General features: G+C 39.2%; 1 protein-coding gene across 1 annotated transcript in view; it reads left to right on the top strand.

Annotated features, from left to right (window-relative positions):
* Positions 1-12,228: 12,228 nt before the first annotated feature.
* The window catches only part of atp6v1ba (ATPase, H+ transporting, lysosomal, V1 subunit B, member a), a 43,145-nt gene continuing 41,214 nt past the window's right edge, over positions 12,229-14,159 (top strand). Inside the window, exon 1 of the mRNA XM_008306811.1 lies at positions 12,229-12,428. Within this exon, the coding sequence (XP_008305033.1) occupies positions 12,320-12,428 (109 nt within the window). The 5' untranslated portion in view covers positions 12,229-12,319. The remainder of the gene's footprint in view (positions 12,429-14,159) is intronic.

Here is a 14,159-nt window from a genome sequence, read left to right as displayed (position 1 = left end):
AATCAGCAGTCGGATTATTATAGCTAACCTACTATTAATCTAAGGACAAGACATCTGCCTTAGTCTGATTCACCAGATGTAGGATAGAGGTACAACCCTGCCATTGGCTGCTCATGTCAGCCAGCTTTGTCCTCTCCTTCAACTGTCTTTGTGTTACCATTTTCAAAATACACATTGCAAAGGGAAACTACAACAACACCACCCAGGAGGATACCTACCACATTGGAAATTTCAGGTTTTCTAGAGGATTTAAATTGTCAAGTAGTGAAATAAAGCAGCCCTAATCTCTTTTTTTTCTTTCTTTCTTTTTTAAATTTATTTATTTCCTGGAATGAAAATGTTCCATTAAAACAATTCCACCTGTCACTATTTTGAGGAAACACCAAAGTAGCACTCTTACTTAGTTTCGCACAAGATCACTGTGATTGGTTTAAAGAAATTCAAACAGGCCAGAGTTCCTTTACACTATACCACAATATCAGTGTGGTACAGCCAGACCATTACAGCATGTACTATAGAATGGGCTGGCTAACAAACATGAGGACACATGACTGGGCTCAGGATTGCCATGTTGCCTTTACCAGAGGAGGGCGATGCATCAGCATTAGCTTTAATTAGCCTGTAGCCAATTCATTCAGCTATCAAAGTATCAATATGGTTATTGATACATAATTACTAATGATAACCTAACAAAAAAGGAAGAAAAACATGCAGTATGTCACAAAAGTGAGGACACCCCTCATGTTTCTGCAATTATTTTATTGTGTCTTTTCATGGGACAACACTGAAGAAACGACACTTTGCTACAATGTGAAGTAGTCAGTGTACAGCTTGTATAACAGTGTGAATTTACTGCCACCTCAAAATAACTCAACACACAGCCATTAATGTCTAAACCGCTGGCAACAAAAGTGAGTACACCCCTAAGTAAAAATGTCCAAATGTACTCACTTTTGTGGCATACTGTATACAAAAATGACATCTTAACACACATTTGAATTGATAGTACAGCTTTTACTGGTGGGTGTCACAACCTAAACTTAAATACTGAATTTAAATCATAAAATTTTGTGCAACATATTTTGAAAAGCAACAAATAATTTTTGTTATTCATGTAGCGTAAACACACAATTTAGAGAAACATAACTCTATAGGGATATGGGGATAGTCTTAGGTTTGGAGCCAACCTCAAGTGGCCAATTGAGGAACTACAGTTTTTGGTACTTTTAGTCGCCATAATTTTTTAGCCCCTGAGGTTACCACTAGTGCCAAATATAACAACCGTCTAACTCACAGAAAAGGCCCTCCTGGTGTACCATCTCACAAAATTCTAATCATTTTTCCAGAATCAACGCTAAAAACATCCATCATCTATACACTATATACCAGGGTCGCAAGGGGGCTGGAGTCTATCCCAGCTGACTCAGGGTGAAGGCAGGGGACACCCTGGACAGGTCGCCAGTCTATCACAGGGCTACACTTAGAAACAGACAACCAAGCACACTCACAGTCACACCTACAGACAATTTAGGATCACCAATTAACCTCAACATGTCTTTGACTGTGGGAGGAAACCGGAACCTGGAGAACGAACGATATGAAAAGGTGTCCTCACCGGGACATGAACCGGCGACCTTCGAGCTGTGAGGCAACACTGCTAACCACCGATCCACCTTGCAGCCCATTATTACAACTTCCATTTGGAATTGAATGTTTGTTTAGTCCTAGTGCAGGATATAAAAAATGGAAAAAGGCCACATTTAGAGAGGTAAAGCCTGAGGCACATATGAATGCTATGATAGTTTGGAAGGAATTTGAGAAAGAACTAAATAGTCTATGATGAGTACATTAATAAATGAACATAATAGGCCATTACAGGAAATTTGGATGGCCATAGTAAAAATAGATCACAGTGACACAGTTGATTTACCGAACAAGGGAAACTTTAGAAATCTTGATTAAATTAGATATGGATTTTGGGGGGAAAAGCAGAAAGCCAAAAAGGCCTGGTATAAAGGTGACTACCTGTATTATAGCAGTCCTTGAGTAACTACATGATGAAAACAATGGAAATAGGTCAGTTGAACATGAGGCCTGTGCACTCAAATTGACAGAAAGTTTATTGGAATTTTGGTGACTAAGCTTTTTGGCGATGCAATAAATCTCTGTAACATTCTTCAGTTCCCAACCCTTGAATTAAGCTGAGCTGCCGATTCAGTTCACTTGTGGAAAGTTCTGAAGCTCACACAGACGAATCCTACCTTGAAAAAATCTGGGAAGAGGTACAACATACTGCTGAACGATGTTTCATTGAGACAGACCAAAACAGAGAAAACAGCACAAAGACTAGAAGGGCATAGTGTAATGTCTCAACTAGGTGAGCATCGTGAACGGAACAAGGATGTGTTTCGTACTAGTATATTCTATCCTGTCCTAGATAGTACACTGGCTGAACTCAAAAGGCAGTTCTCGAACCCAAACTGAAACAATGAAGGGCATTGAAGCACCACATCCAAGAAGTGCTACCTTTCATGAAGTGAAGGCATTGCTGCAGGGCTTTCCTTTGCGTCTAGACCTTAGGCATGAGTTATAACAGATGAAAAGAATTCTTGAGAGAAAAATGCAAGCTGGGTTGCTGAGACCCTCTAACTTAGTGGACCTCAAAACGTTCTTGGAACCTTTGAAGTATTTCATGATCTCCTTAAGATTACCAGTCCTATCAGAAACTACTACTGCGTGTGAGCAAAGCTTTCTGACATTTTAACTAAATAAAAGATTCTCAAGATTAACCAAGGGCAATGACAGTTTGAGGACCTTGGGTGTTTCACATGTGGAGTCTTGAGCACTATTCCTGTCTGGATGATTTTGGGAATCATGTTGCTGTAAACCTTATTAACTCTAAAATAAGACTCATGTAAGATATTTGCATATCAAGTCTGTTTGTGTACAGCACTTTTAGAACTGCTGTTGTTTGTTTCAGAGGATGCCTATTGCCTTTAAAATAAATGAAAGTCAAAGGATTTCATTTCCTATGCATCACAGTATTTTCATGTATGTCTCTGTAACCATAAATTATGCTGTACACACTGTGTACAATACTGTTACAACAGTGACAACACGTTCTTGAGTAGTATGTGTATTGCTTTTAAAACAACCTTACTTTGCCAAGAGAATTTATTTTCAGTGTTGTAACTTCTTTGACCAGTTTGTACATAGCAGTTGCTTTACATATTTTTCATGTCCCAAGAACAGTGATAAAGTATGTTCAATCACAGACTCATTGTTCTGACATATACATTTTAAAAAGAAGCTAGCCCATTATATTACTGTTCCACTATGGAGCATTTGGTACTGGTTTAGCTGCTGTTGTACCCTAAGGGAGACACCCATGTTAGCAACTTTTCTTTGGTGACAGTAATGAGGAGGATACTGGGTTTATTGCCACCCAGTTTAAACTGACCCCCAAAACTCGCCAGTCCTATAAAAACTGTATGACTCCACCAATGCCAACATGCAACAAGAACTGACCATAAAACCTGCTGTTTGTTTGGTGACAAGGAGAGACCTAGTTAAAAAAAAGTAACACGTGCTTTAAACTATGTAAAGTAACATATCCAGTTTGTTTTATGAATGAAATATACCTTCAATATTTTAAAAAAAACTTCTTTACTTAGTCCACTTATATGTTCTATTTGCTGTTTAGTCCATTTATTTTGTACTCTTTTAAGTTTTCACATTTAAAGTGTAACATTTACACAGTGTGCAATTCCCTCAAAAATTGTCATGGAGTATTATATAAAACATCAGTTTTTGCCTTTTCCCTTGAATGTCATGATTCACATGTCCAGAATAGTCCAGTGCAATTTACTAACCAAAGCGTTTAGAGTTAATTTGCAGGGAACCAAAATTTTTCTTTTATCATGCATTTTGACTTTTCATACACAGGTATCCAAAAACTGAAGGGAAAATCTCAAACTGTATGCAGAATGACACGAAAATGTTTAATAGCCACCATTTAAGCATAGATATTAACTAACCAACTGAACAGTCTACAACACATGGACAAATTCAGCACTGTTCTTATTGCAAAATTGCAGAAACCTTAGCAGTCTGGCTCTGACCTCAGCCCCTGCTACTTCACTTTAGCTGCTTTACTTCAAGAATGTGAGATTCTTTCAGTAACACAACAACAGCCCAAACACAATACAAAAAGTTAATTTGCTTTGACCTGTCTGCTCATGGTCTGGATATCTATCTACATACAGTGCCGTGAAAAACTATTTGACCTTCCCAGGAGTGGCCACCTACCAAAATCTCCCCAAGAGCACAGCGACGACTCATCCAGGAGGTCACAAAGGAACCAGGACAACATCTAAAGAGCTGCAGGCCCCCCTTGCCTCAGTCAAGGTCAGTGTTCATGATTTAACAATGAGGAAGAGACTGAGCAAAAATGGCATCCATGGCAGAGTTCCAAGGCCAAATCCACTGCTGACCAAAAAAGAGCATAAAGGCTCGCCTTACTTTTGCTAAGAAACACCTGAAGGATTCCCAAGACTTTTGGGAGAATATTCTATAGACTGATGAGACAAAACTTGAACTTTTTTGAAGACATGTGTCTCGTTATATTTGGCGTATAAGTAACACAGCATTTCAATAAAAGAACACCATAGCATCAGTCAAACATGGTGGTGGTAGTGTGATGGTCTGGGGCTGCTTTGCTGCTTCAGGACCTGGACGACTTGCTGTGATTGATGGAACCATGAATGCTGCTCTCTACCAGGAAATCCTGATGGAGAATATTCGGCCATCAGTTTGTGACCTCAAGCTGAAGCGAGCTTGGGTTCTGCAGCAGGACAGCGACCCAAAACACACCAGCAAGTCAACTTCTGAATGGCTTAAAAAAAAAGAAGGTTTTGGAGTTGCATTGTCAAAGTCCGGATTTAAATCCGACTGAAATGCTGTGGTATGACCTGAAAAAGGCTGTTATTGCTCGAAAACCCTCCAGCATTGCTGAATTAAAACAATTCTGTAAAGAAGAGTGGGTCAAAATATCTCCACAGAGATGTGAAAGACTCATTACAAGTTATAGAACATGCTTGATTTCAGTTGTTGCTGCTGAGGGTGACCCAACCAGTGATTAGGTTAAGGGGGCAATTACTTTATTCACACAGGGCCAGGTAGCTTTGATTAGTGTTTTTTTCCCCTAAATAAACAAAAACCATTATTCAAAAACTGCATATTGTGTTTATTTGGGTTATCTTTGTCTGATATTTACATTTGTTTGATGATCTTAAACATTAAAGTGGGAAAATATGCAAAAAAAAAATAAGAATTTGAGAAGGGGGCAAATCCCTTTTCACAGCACTGCATATTGTTAATACTGGTGCCCCATTACACGTTTCTCACCAGCTGCTTCCCTGTTATCTGTTAAACATACTGCAAGTCAGTGCCTTTGTATTCCTTTGTATTCACGGTGCCTAACCAACACAGACATCTGTGAGTCATTTAGCACAAGGTGTATGGTCATGTCTGTGTTATTATATGTTATGTCGCAACCTATTAATTCAAGGTTTTCTGACATCCACATAACACCATCTTATTACAATGAACAACAGCTTTGTAGAGACCCCTGCATTGTTTGACCTAAACAGTCCACTGGAAAGATTGCTTCTTATTGGAAAAAGGCCCTTGAACTTTTGATGTAAGTGAAAAACCCTTTTCTTCTGCAAGTCACAAAGGCAGCTCCGGCTTTCAATTACGTTCCTTTTAGCAAGTAAGAAATTAAACATGAAGGAAAAGCTGTGAAATAAAGAATATCGAATTTCAGATACAAATTAGATTTTTCTGCGCTTACGTCTGCTGCACTCGTATGTTCACTATTCAGACCTCTAACTTTAAACAGCCGGAGTGGACAAATCAAGCAATTTAAATCATTTTAATGTGTATTTATCTTAAATGGAATAAACTTTGGTTTAATTTCTGTTGTTTAAATATACTCTATAAATAAATGTGACCTGACTTTGCTAATGTGTTGGGATGAAGCATCAACTCAATTTATAGAACAAGTTAATAGAGATGATTTCAGAATTATGGTCTTTTTTATCCTCTCATGATAAACCAACCACAGGACAAATAACTTCAAAATATAGTCAAGGAACTCTGAACAACTTAAAACAATGCTATCAACATTTGACAATATCCTATAAGACTTTATCTGCGGTCTTATAGAACCACTGATTTCATTTAGTAGACATTTGGGAAGGATTGTGATTATAGCAAAGAAGAAACTGTCAAACTCCAGCTAATGTGTGGTCAAATTATGCAACGAAAAGCTTTGCAAGCAGTTGTAGGTTTTCTTAGTCATCTCATGGGGGACAATTCCACAGCAAGCTAAAGACTGCACACATTTAAGTTGGCCTGGCTAACATCTCGGCAAATAACAGACATATGTTCCAAGTTCAATATTGACTCTCTTTTAGCCTCATTTTGGTTCCCACCAACTCTGTCTACTCGTACGTTCCTATACAAAACAAACATCTTTAAAAAATGTATTCCAATTTGAAGCAAAAGTATTTTCTCTTTGAAAGATAGGACTGAAATTAATGACAGGAGATAGGATGGAGGCATAAATCAGCAACAGGACTTTCACCTGGACACCAGAGTCAGTGTTTCATGGGACAATGTGTTACAGCTACAGCTTTGTTTGGTGTATGTAATTCACTATAATATACAGACGACCTCCCCGGGTGTTCACGCATGTATTTCTTTACGCCTGGAGGGAAACTTCACCGCAGTCATGGGTGAGAGATGACTTTGTCAGTTCTTGGCCTTCTTGTTTTATGGAATATATACATGAAGTATTATCACAACGAAAACTAGACCAGTGACGCATGATGAGAAATAAGTGAGGAGGTTGTCCTTCCAAGTGTGGAGATGTATGAACCACGATGTGTGCACTCAGTACAGGGAGCATGTGTTAAACTAGCTAAACAGGTTTCTTTTAAATTTGACATTTACATATTTTGACTGTTAACATAGTCATAACGCTGAATAGCCTACTAGAAAAGTACACTGCTCAAAAAAATAAAGGGAACACATGCATGTTTCTGCTCAAACTGTCAGAAACAGACTCCATGAGGTGGTATGAGGGCCTGACATCCACAAGTGGGGCTTGTGCTTACAGCCCAACACCGTGCAGGGAGATTGGCATCTGCCAGAGAACACCAAGATTGGCAGATTGGCCATTGCCGTTCTGTGGTCTTCACGGATGAGAGCAGGTTAACACTGAGCACGTGACAGACGTGACAGAGTCTGGAGACGCCGTGGAGAACGTTCTGCTGCCTGCAGCATCCTCCAGCATGACCGGTTTGGCGGTGGGTCAGTAATTGTGTGGGGAGGAATGTCTTTGGAGGGCCACACAGCCCTCCATGGGCTAGACAGAGGTACCCTGACTGCCATCAGGTACCAGGATGAGATCCTCAGACCCACTGTGAGACCAGATGCTGGTGCAGTGTGCCCTGGGTTCCTTCTGATGCATGACAATGCTAGGCCTCATGTGGCTGTTTGTCAGCAGTTCCTGCATGATGAAGGCATTGATGCTATGGACTGGCCTGCCCGTTCCCCAGACCTGAATCGAACTGAGCACATCTGGGACATCATGTCTTGTTCCATCCACCAACACCATGTTGCAACACACACTGTTCAGGAGTTGACTGATGCTTTAATGCAGGTCTGGGAGGAGATCCTTCAGGAGAACATCCGTCGTCTCATCAGGAGCATGGCTAGGCTTTGTAGGGAGGTCATACAGGCATGTGGAGGCCACACACACAACTAAGCCTCATTTTGACTTGTCTTGAGGAATTTCCACTGAAGCTGGATCAGCCTGTAATGTGATTTTCCTTTTTTTTTTGAGGATGATTCCAAATCCAGACCTCCATGGGATAATAATTTTGTTTCATTATGTGTGTGTGTGTGTGTGTATGTGGCCAATGAAGAATATCTGTTTATCATGTGTTTTTATTCAACCAAATTATATTCAAACTAAATAAAAAGTAACCATTAAAAATTGTGAGGAAATGTGTGACAGAAGACACAAAGAAATTGTTTTAAATCATATTCAGCATCCTGCACACATCTGCAAGAACAACACTCAACACTCACATCATATCCTCAATCACTCAAAATGTCTCTTGTTCAGAGGTGGATCCAGCTGTTTAACCTGTTGCACTATATTACTGGTTCTTTGCTGCAACTGATTTACAAAATAAATTCGTATGTAGTTCACAGAGAATTTCAAGTGGCAACTAAATCACTTCGACACACTATGGATACATGCTGACCATGAGAAGGAATGCGTAAGTTCCACAATTAGTGTTGGCTGTCAACCAACTAAATCTTTCTATAGGGTGTTCCCTAAAAACGTTTCATCCAATGTTTTTGCTTTCTATCACAAATTAATCCCAAACAGTGAATAGGATTTTAGTGAATAAATCATCTTCAGAATAAGTAGCTCCTTTGCAGTGGAGAGTACAGGTGGCTGTGCTAATGCTAACTGGTTAAGAAATAACTTTTTACTGGAAGGACTGGATCTGTTGTATCACAGCAGAACAGAATGATAGACATTATGTAAAACAGCATCTTCGCCACAAACCCTTTGATAGAAAATGTTTTGAACACATACAAATTAGAAAAAAAGGGGCTAAAAATAGAATACAAGTAAAAAAGTAATTGCTACAATTTGTCTAACACACACACACACAAAAACTCAAATTAAAATCAAATCAAAATCAGGTGTGACCAGGAACACTGGAACTTATCAAGACTTTTCACTGAAAACAGCTGTCTGCTCCTGCTGGGAGTAAGTGTAGCTGAAAGGAGCTCTGTAGCTCTGCAGAGCTGTGTGATGTTTCTCTGTGCGCTCATCCCTACAAGCAACCATTTTCACATTATTTTAGAATCGTTTCACTCAGACGTACTGGACTGAATTTAACATCAAGATACAACAGGGTGCTGTGTGAGCACTTTAACAACAACAGCAGCAGACATGCTAAATGAATGCATGAATATTATGACACCTATTTGCCTAGATGGGTGGATCTGAGTAGTTTTAGGGAAATCATAACCCCCTGAACTCATCATGAAAGACTCAGGGGAAAAAAACAGGTATTTCTAAAATGAGGGCACTGCTCCTGTAGGCAGAAGCCCTTCACTTGCATTAATTTGCTATTTTTTGCATGCGGCCTGAAATGTTTGGATGAGCTCTCTAGGGGCTGCCGTCAGCCTCACCATGGCAGTGCTTACCACTTCAATCTGTAGTGCTTTTCTACTGTCAGAGAGCTGTGCGTGTCTGTATGTGATGTGCGGCTGCCAGTGTGTTGGTTGTGCAGGGGGCATGGTTCAAAATCATCTTCAAACAGTCGCTTACAAGCTATTGTGCGGGACATGCTGCGTCAAATAAGAATGGATCAGAGCTTCAAAAGGGAGAAAACAGCAAAGCAAGAGTTTTTAAGGGAAAAATGTGTGCAATCATGTCATTTTACCTGTCACTCAACAACACACACAGCAGGACATTGTGTTGTTGAAAGTGTGTGTGTGACAGAGAGGGAGAAACACAGGGAGAGGACATGTACATTAGATATAGCTGTTCTTCAAGCTACAGATCCATAATGTATTTTAGTCCCATTTTAAATATCTCATAAATAATGCCATTACAGGAGGCAGTTTGTGAGACTGAGGTGAGATGATGACAAGGGAGAGTCTCTCGCTGCCAGTGTTGAACTCGTTTAAAATATGATGACCACAGGAAGATGCAACAGGAAGGCTCTATAAAATAACCAAGTACTGTGTTATGCAAACAGCTGTACCTGCAACTAACAAAAATACAAAATGACGATAACAATTGATGGACTTAAAAAAAAAGAAAAGAAAAAGAAAAAGGGAAAAATCTTTGAAAGTGTACTTGGTGACCCCATTTGACAGATATCAGAGTTTGTAAACACAGTTTGTCCTTAGCTATGACTGAATCATGAATTTTCAGTCCTGCAGATCATTTCCAGTTCTGAGATAACTTTATGGCTGTCATATGCACACAGAATATTCAAGATTTTCACTGTTGCTCAGGTTAGGGGCCGGTGAAGGTCACTCCTAAAGCCACCTTTCATTTTGACGTACGAGTTATGCCTTGAATCCTGCTGTAAAGGCCAGTGTCTTTTCACTTTCTTAACTGACCGCATGATATTTGACTCCAAAATGATATGTAGTGGAATCCAATCTTTCAGTGCACTTCGCCCTTTGTCACTGGCTGCTACACAACCCCAAAGCACGATATTTAAACATCTGGCAGCTTTTCTATGAACATACCTTTACTTATTGTGGCCAAGGAACTTTATGTGTCCACAGCTCTTGTCAACAAACCCCTTTTGGCTTTGCAGACTTCAGATGTTGTAGACTTCAGATGTAAAATGGCTGCAGTAAAGTCTTCACCCTGTTTGTGCATCAACAGTAGAAAGGAGTGAGGGGTCTCTTTACAGCTTCAACAGGTTAAAAACTTTGAGGAGGAATTATTTTTCACCACCTGAGTTGATGCAAATTGCATTAAAATGTTGGAAAAATGCAAAACAAGCATAAAAATGTTTAGGTAATATGGCTAAAAGAGATTGGAAATGTAAGGAATAGCAAGCAGATGATTGTGTCTATGCTTTGTGGCAGTGCCCTGTAACCTTAATTTGTAAAGAAAAAAAAAGGAACTATATCAAAAGAAGGTTCTGTATTGTAAAGTTCCCTTTGCTAAGAGAATAGAGGAGTCTAAATGTGCTATCATTTAAACTGTTTATGTGTTACTCCTATCTGGGCTGCATCATGCCCCTTACCCAATGTGAGGAAGAAGTCTGTCTATGAAATACGGGACAATTCAACAGAGTTCATGGTTTCTGGCTTCTGAATTGTGGATGATGTATTTGGAAGTCATGTTTGGTAAATGCATTTTCAATCAAGCGATCAGGCATTTTAGCAGTATGATGCATGAAGCTAGACTGCAAAGTTGTTGTGCATCATAGCTCAGTATGGGTCAGTCCATTGCAAATCATCTGATTTTTAGGACAGTTTCTGCTCAACCCTTTGTGGAATTTTAGTGTGATACATCAAATACTTTCCAAGATCTCTTTTTTTTTTTTTTAAAGTTGCCTGTCAACTATCTGTCAGTATATTTTTTGGTGCATTGAAATTTGAAACTATGTTTGAACAACAATATCTCAGGAAGTAGCAAAGATGAAAGCCTGGATTTTTTTTTTACTGTTCTCATCATGCCATTGATTCAGAATATGAAATACTGGTCAAATGGTTTGGAAAGTTTTCCTATGGGTGAGTTGAAATAGGAAAAAACTAAACTAAAAATAAACCTGAACCATTGTGAAAGACTTCTCTGAGGACACATTCAAAATTATCATGTGATCTACATTATTGTTTTTTTGGGTTTTTTTTGGTAATGTGTCTTCAATGGTGGGATTTTTCATGGCAGACTCAATTCATCAGGTTTTGTAGGTTTTAAAACAATGGCATCATGAGAAATTACGAAAAAAATGTATCTTTAATAGTTCCTGGGATACTGTCATCCATAGCCTCAAATTACAATGCACTAAAAAGGTGCTGAGAGTGTTGTTGGGCAATTAAAGAAATAAATAAAAGGAATCTTGGAAAGTACTTGATAAATCTAAAATGTCACAGATACCACTTCTAATATCCACAGATAAAAAATAAATAAATAAAATCAAGCAAATCAGAGAAGGTAAAGCAGAAGGCCTCTTATGGCTTATGACTGAATGACTCTTATGTGATTTGAAAGTACCTATAGGCCTGATTCATTGATAGTAAACAATCGTGCTTTTGCTACTATGGCAAGTTAAAATGTCTGCTGTGAAGAGGCAAGCTCTCAAATGAAGAAAGACCATATTTTCACCAGAATCCACCTCTTTAGAACCTCAGACCTGCTTTTCTGTTGAGAGAAAAAAAAAATTCCTTGCAGCAGATCGGGAGCTTAAGTAAAGACATACGATAAAATAAACTTTACTGATCCCTCACTGGGGACATTTACAACTTAGGTTTTCCGTGGGGTTTATGTTTTCTGTTTGTAGTTATACTGTCAGTGAGAAAAGCCATACTCACCACTATTTTGCACGTGCACGCAGCATGCGCGCCCCCGAGCCGCTCCATCCGGCTCCTCAGTGTCATATGACCAGCACTCAGCTGTCATTTCTGTTTCTCAGCTGCTGCTAGCAAAGCAACCGCTGTTAGCTTTCTCAGGTTTTCTGCACTTCATCCGAAAATGGCAACGCTGGTGGCAAACAGAGCGATGGATGTCAACGGCTTGGCAGCAGGAGCGAGGACACACACCCAGGCTGTGACCAGGAATTACATCTCTCAACCCAGGCTGAGTACGTTTGCTAACGTTAGCGAGCTGGTGCAGCTACATAGGAGCTAACAAGGTTGTTGTGTTGCATTCAATGACATAGGTGTAGTGGGAAATGCGAATATTATACCACACTAGACAGATAAAACCTAGTCCTTAGGAGAAAACTATACAGTCAGAATATAATTCCTGTGAGCCATGTGTTGGAAAATACATCTCAGGAAGCTAAGCTTTGACCGAGGAGGTTGTACTGTCCACCGTTTTGCTGTTGACGGGAACGCAACACACTGGGCAGTAATGATAGCCAGCTAACGAGCCACGAAGATACTTATTGACAGTCACGACCATAAACAGACTGTTGTTTTTCGTAGGCGATTAAGTGCGAGTCAGTATATTTTGTATTTTTATTTATGTACAACCAATAATGGCAATTATTTTATAAACTACATTTATTCTAGCTACACTCGACTATCTAGCATGCTAGCTGTAGCTAACAGTAGCTACCTTGGCCTAAGATTGATGTTCAGCCAAACGTAATTTAAGCTGTAGTTGTCGGTTTATGGAAACATAGTATAAATATTAATGTTATACTAAACTAATTTAGGTGCGAATCATTCTCACTGTTGTCATGATTGCGTTTAAGCTCTGTGGTATTACAGTCTGACGCAGCTGAATGCTAACAGAGCAGTGGAGCTGCACGAATGAATGAGACCCCCTTCTTGTGCTGTCTTTTAATGTGCTTGGTTTAAATGGAAACATGAAACTTTCTTTAGAGCTGGAGTTATTGCAGCATTGTTACCACGAAGAGCTGCATTAATCGCCTCTTAGTAGTTTGAGGATGTTGGAAGACAGACTGGCGACAGATGAATAATCTCTCATGTGACTCGGTCACATGAGAGTTGCAGCCTGTGGTGTCCAGGCCAGACTGGATAACCGGCTGGTTCTGGTCTGAAGTACAGAGTTAGGCTTAAAAGTAACTAACTAAATGAATGAATGAGTAAATAAATGTGTGCGTGCATATATTGATACAGTTGTGAACAAAATTTTGTAAATTATAGTAGTAGCGAAACCTGCAAAAATCCTTGATTTACACACTGACTAACCTACAGCAGTTTGCCAGATGGAGTCTATGTTGGTACAGTAGTAAGAATCGCTCTGACAAGTGGAGTGTTTTTTAGGAATTTGACTTTTATTTTGTGACAAAAGTTGTCATGTTTTAATAAATGTGTATTTTCTTAATGGAGAGGCTGTTTGAAACACTGTTGCAGTAATTGTTTGTGTGGCTTGTCTGTAGATAACAGAATAATTGGTGTAATGCTTTGTGTTCAAAAGTGAGAAATTGAACAATAATGCAATACTATTAAAATTTGTGGTCAAATTATATTTCAGATTTATATATATATATATGTTGATGTGAGACAAAGTGATAAACGATGATACATCTAGATGATTTATTTGCCATTTTTGCAAATATTTAGTCCCAGCTGACTAATTATTTTCATTGCTAGCACGTTATCATTAAATTGGAAATGCCAGTTGCTAATGCTGATTAGAGTATTAGAATCAACACAGGAAGTTTCACAAATGTTGGTGTTGTTTGGCACTTTGCTGTATGAGCCTAATGTTGCCTTTACTTTTACTATGATTGTGCTGCGAGCGAGGCCTGAACCACGAAGCCAGGAAGGTGATGGTTTTTCCTTTGTGCAAGTGTCAGAGTGGCAAGCATGGACTAAAAGCCTCTCAGCAAACTGGAAGG

This window comes from Stegastes partitus, unplaced genomic scaffold, assembly GCF_000690725.1.
Source record: "Stegastes partitus isolate 25-593 unplaced genomic scaffold, Stegastes_partitus-1.0.2 Scaffold47, whole genome shotgun sequence".
NCBI classification, from domain to species: Eukaryota; Metazoa; Chordata; class Actinopteri; family Pomacentridae; genus Stegastes; species Stegastes partitus.
Note: the sequence above shows the minus strand (reverse complement) of the source record. Positions and strands in the feature narration are given on the sequence as shown.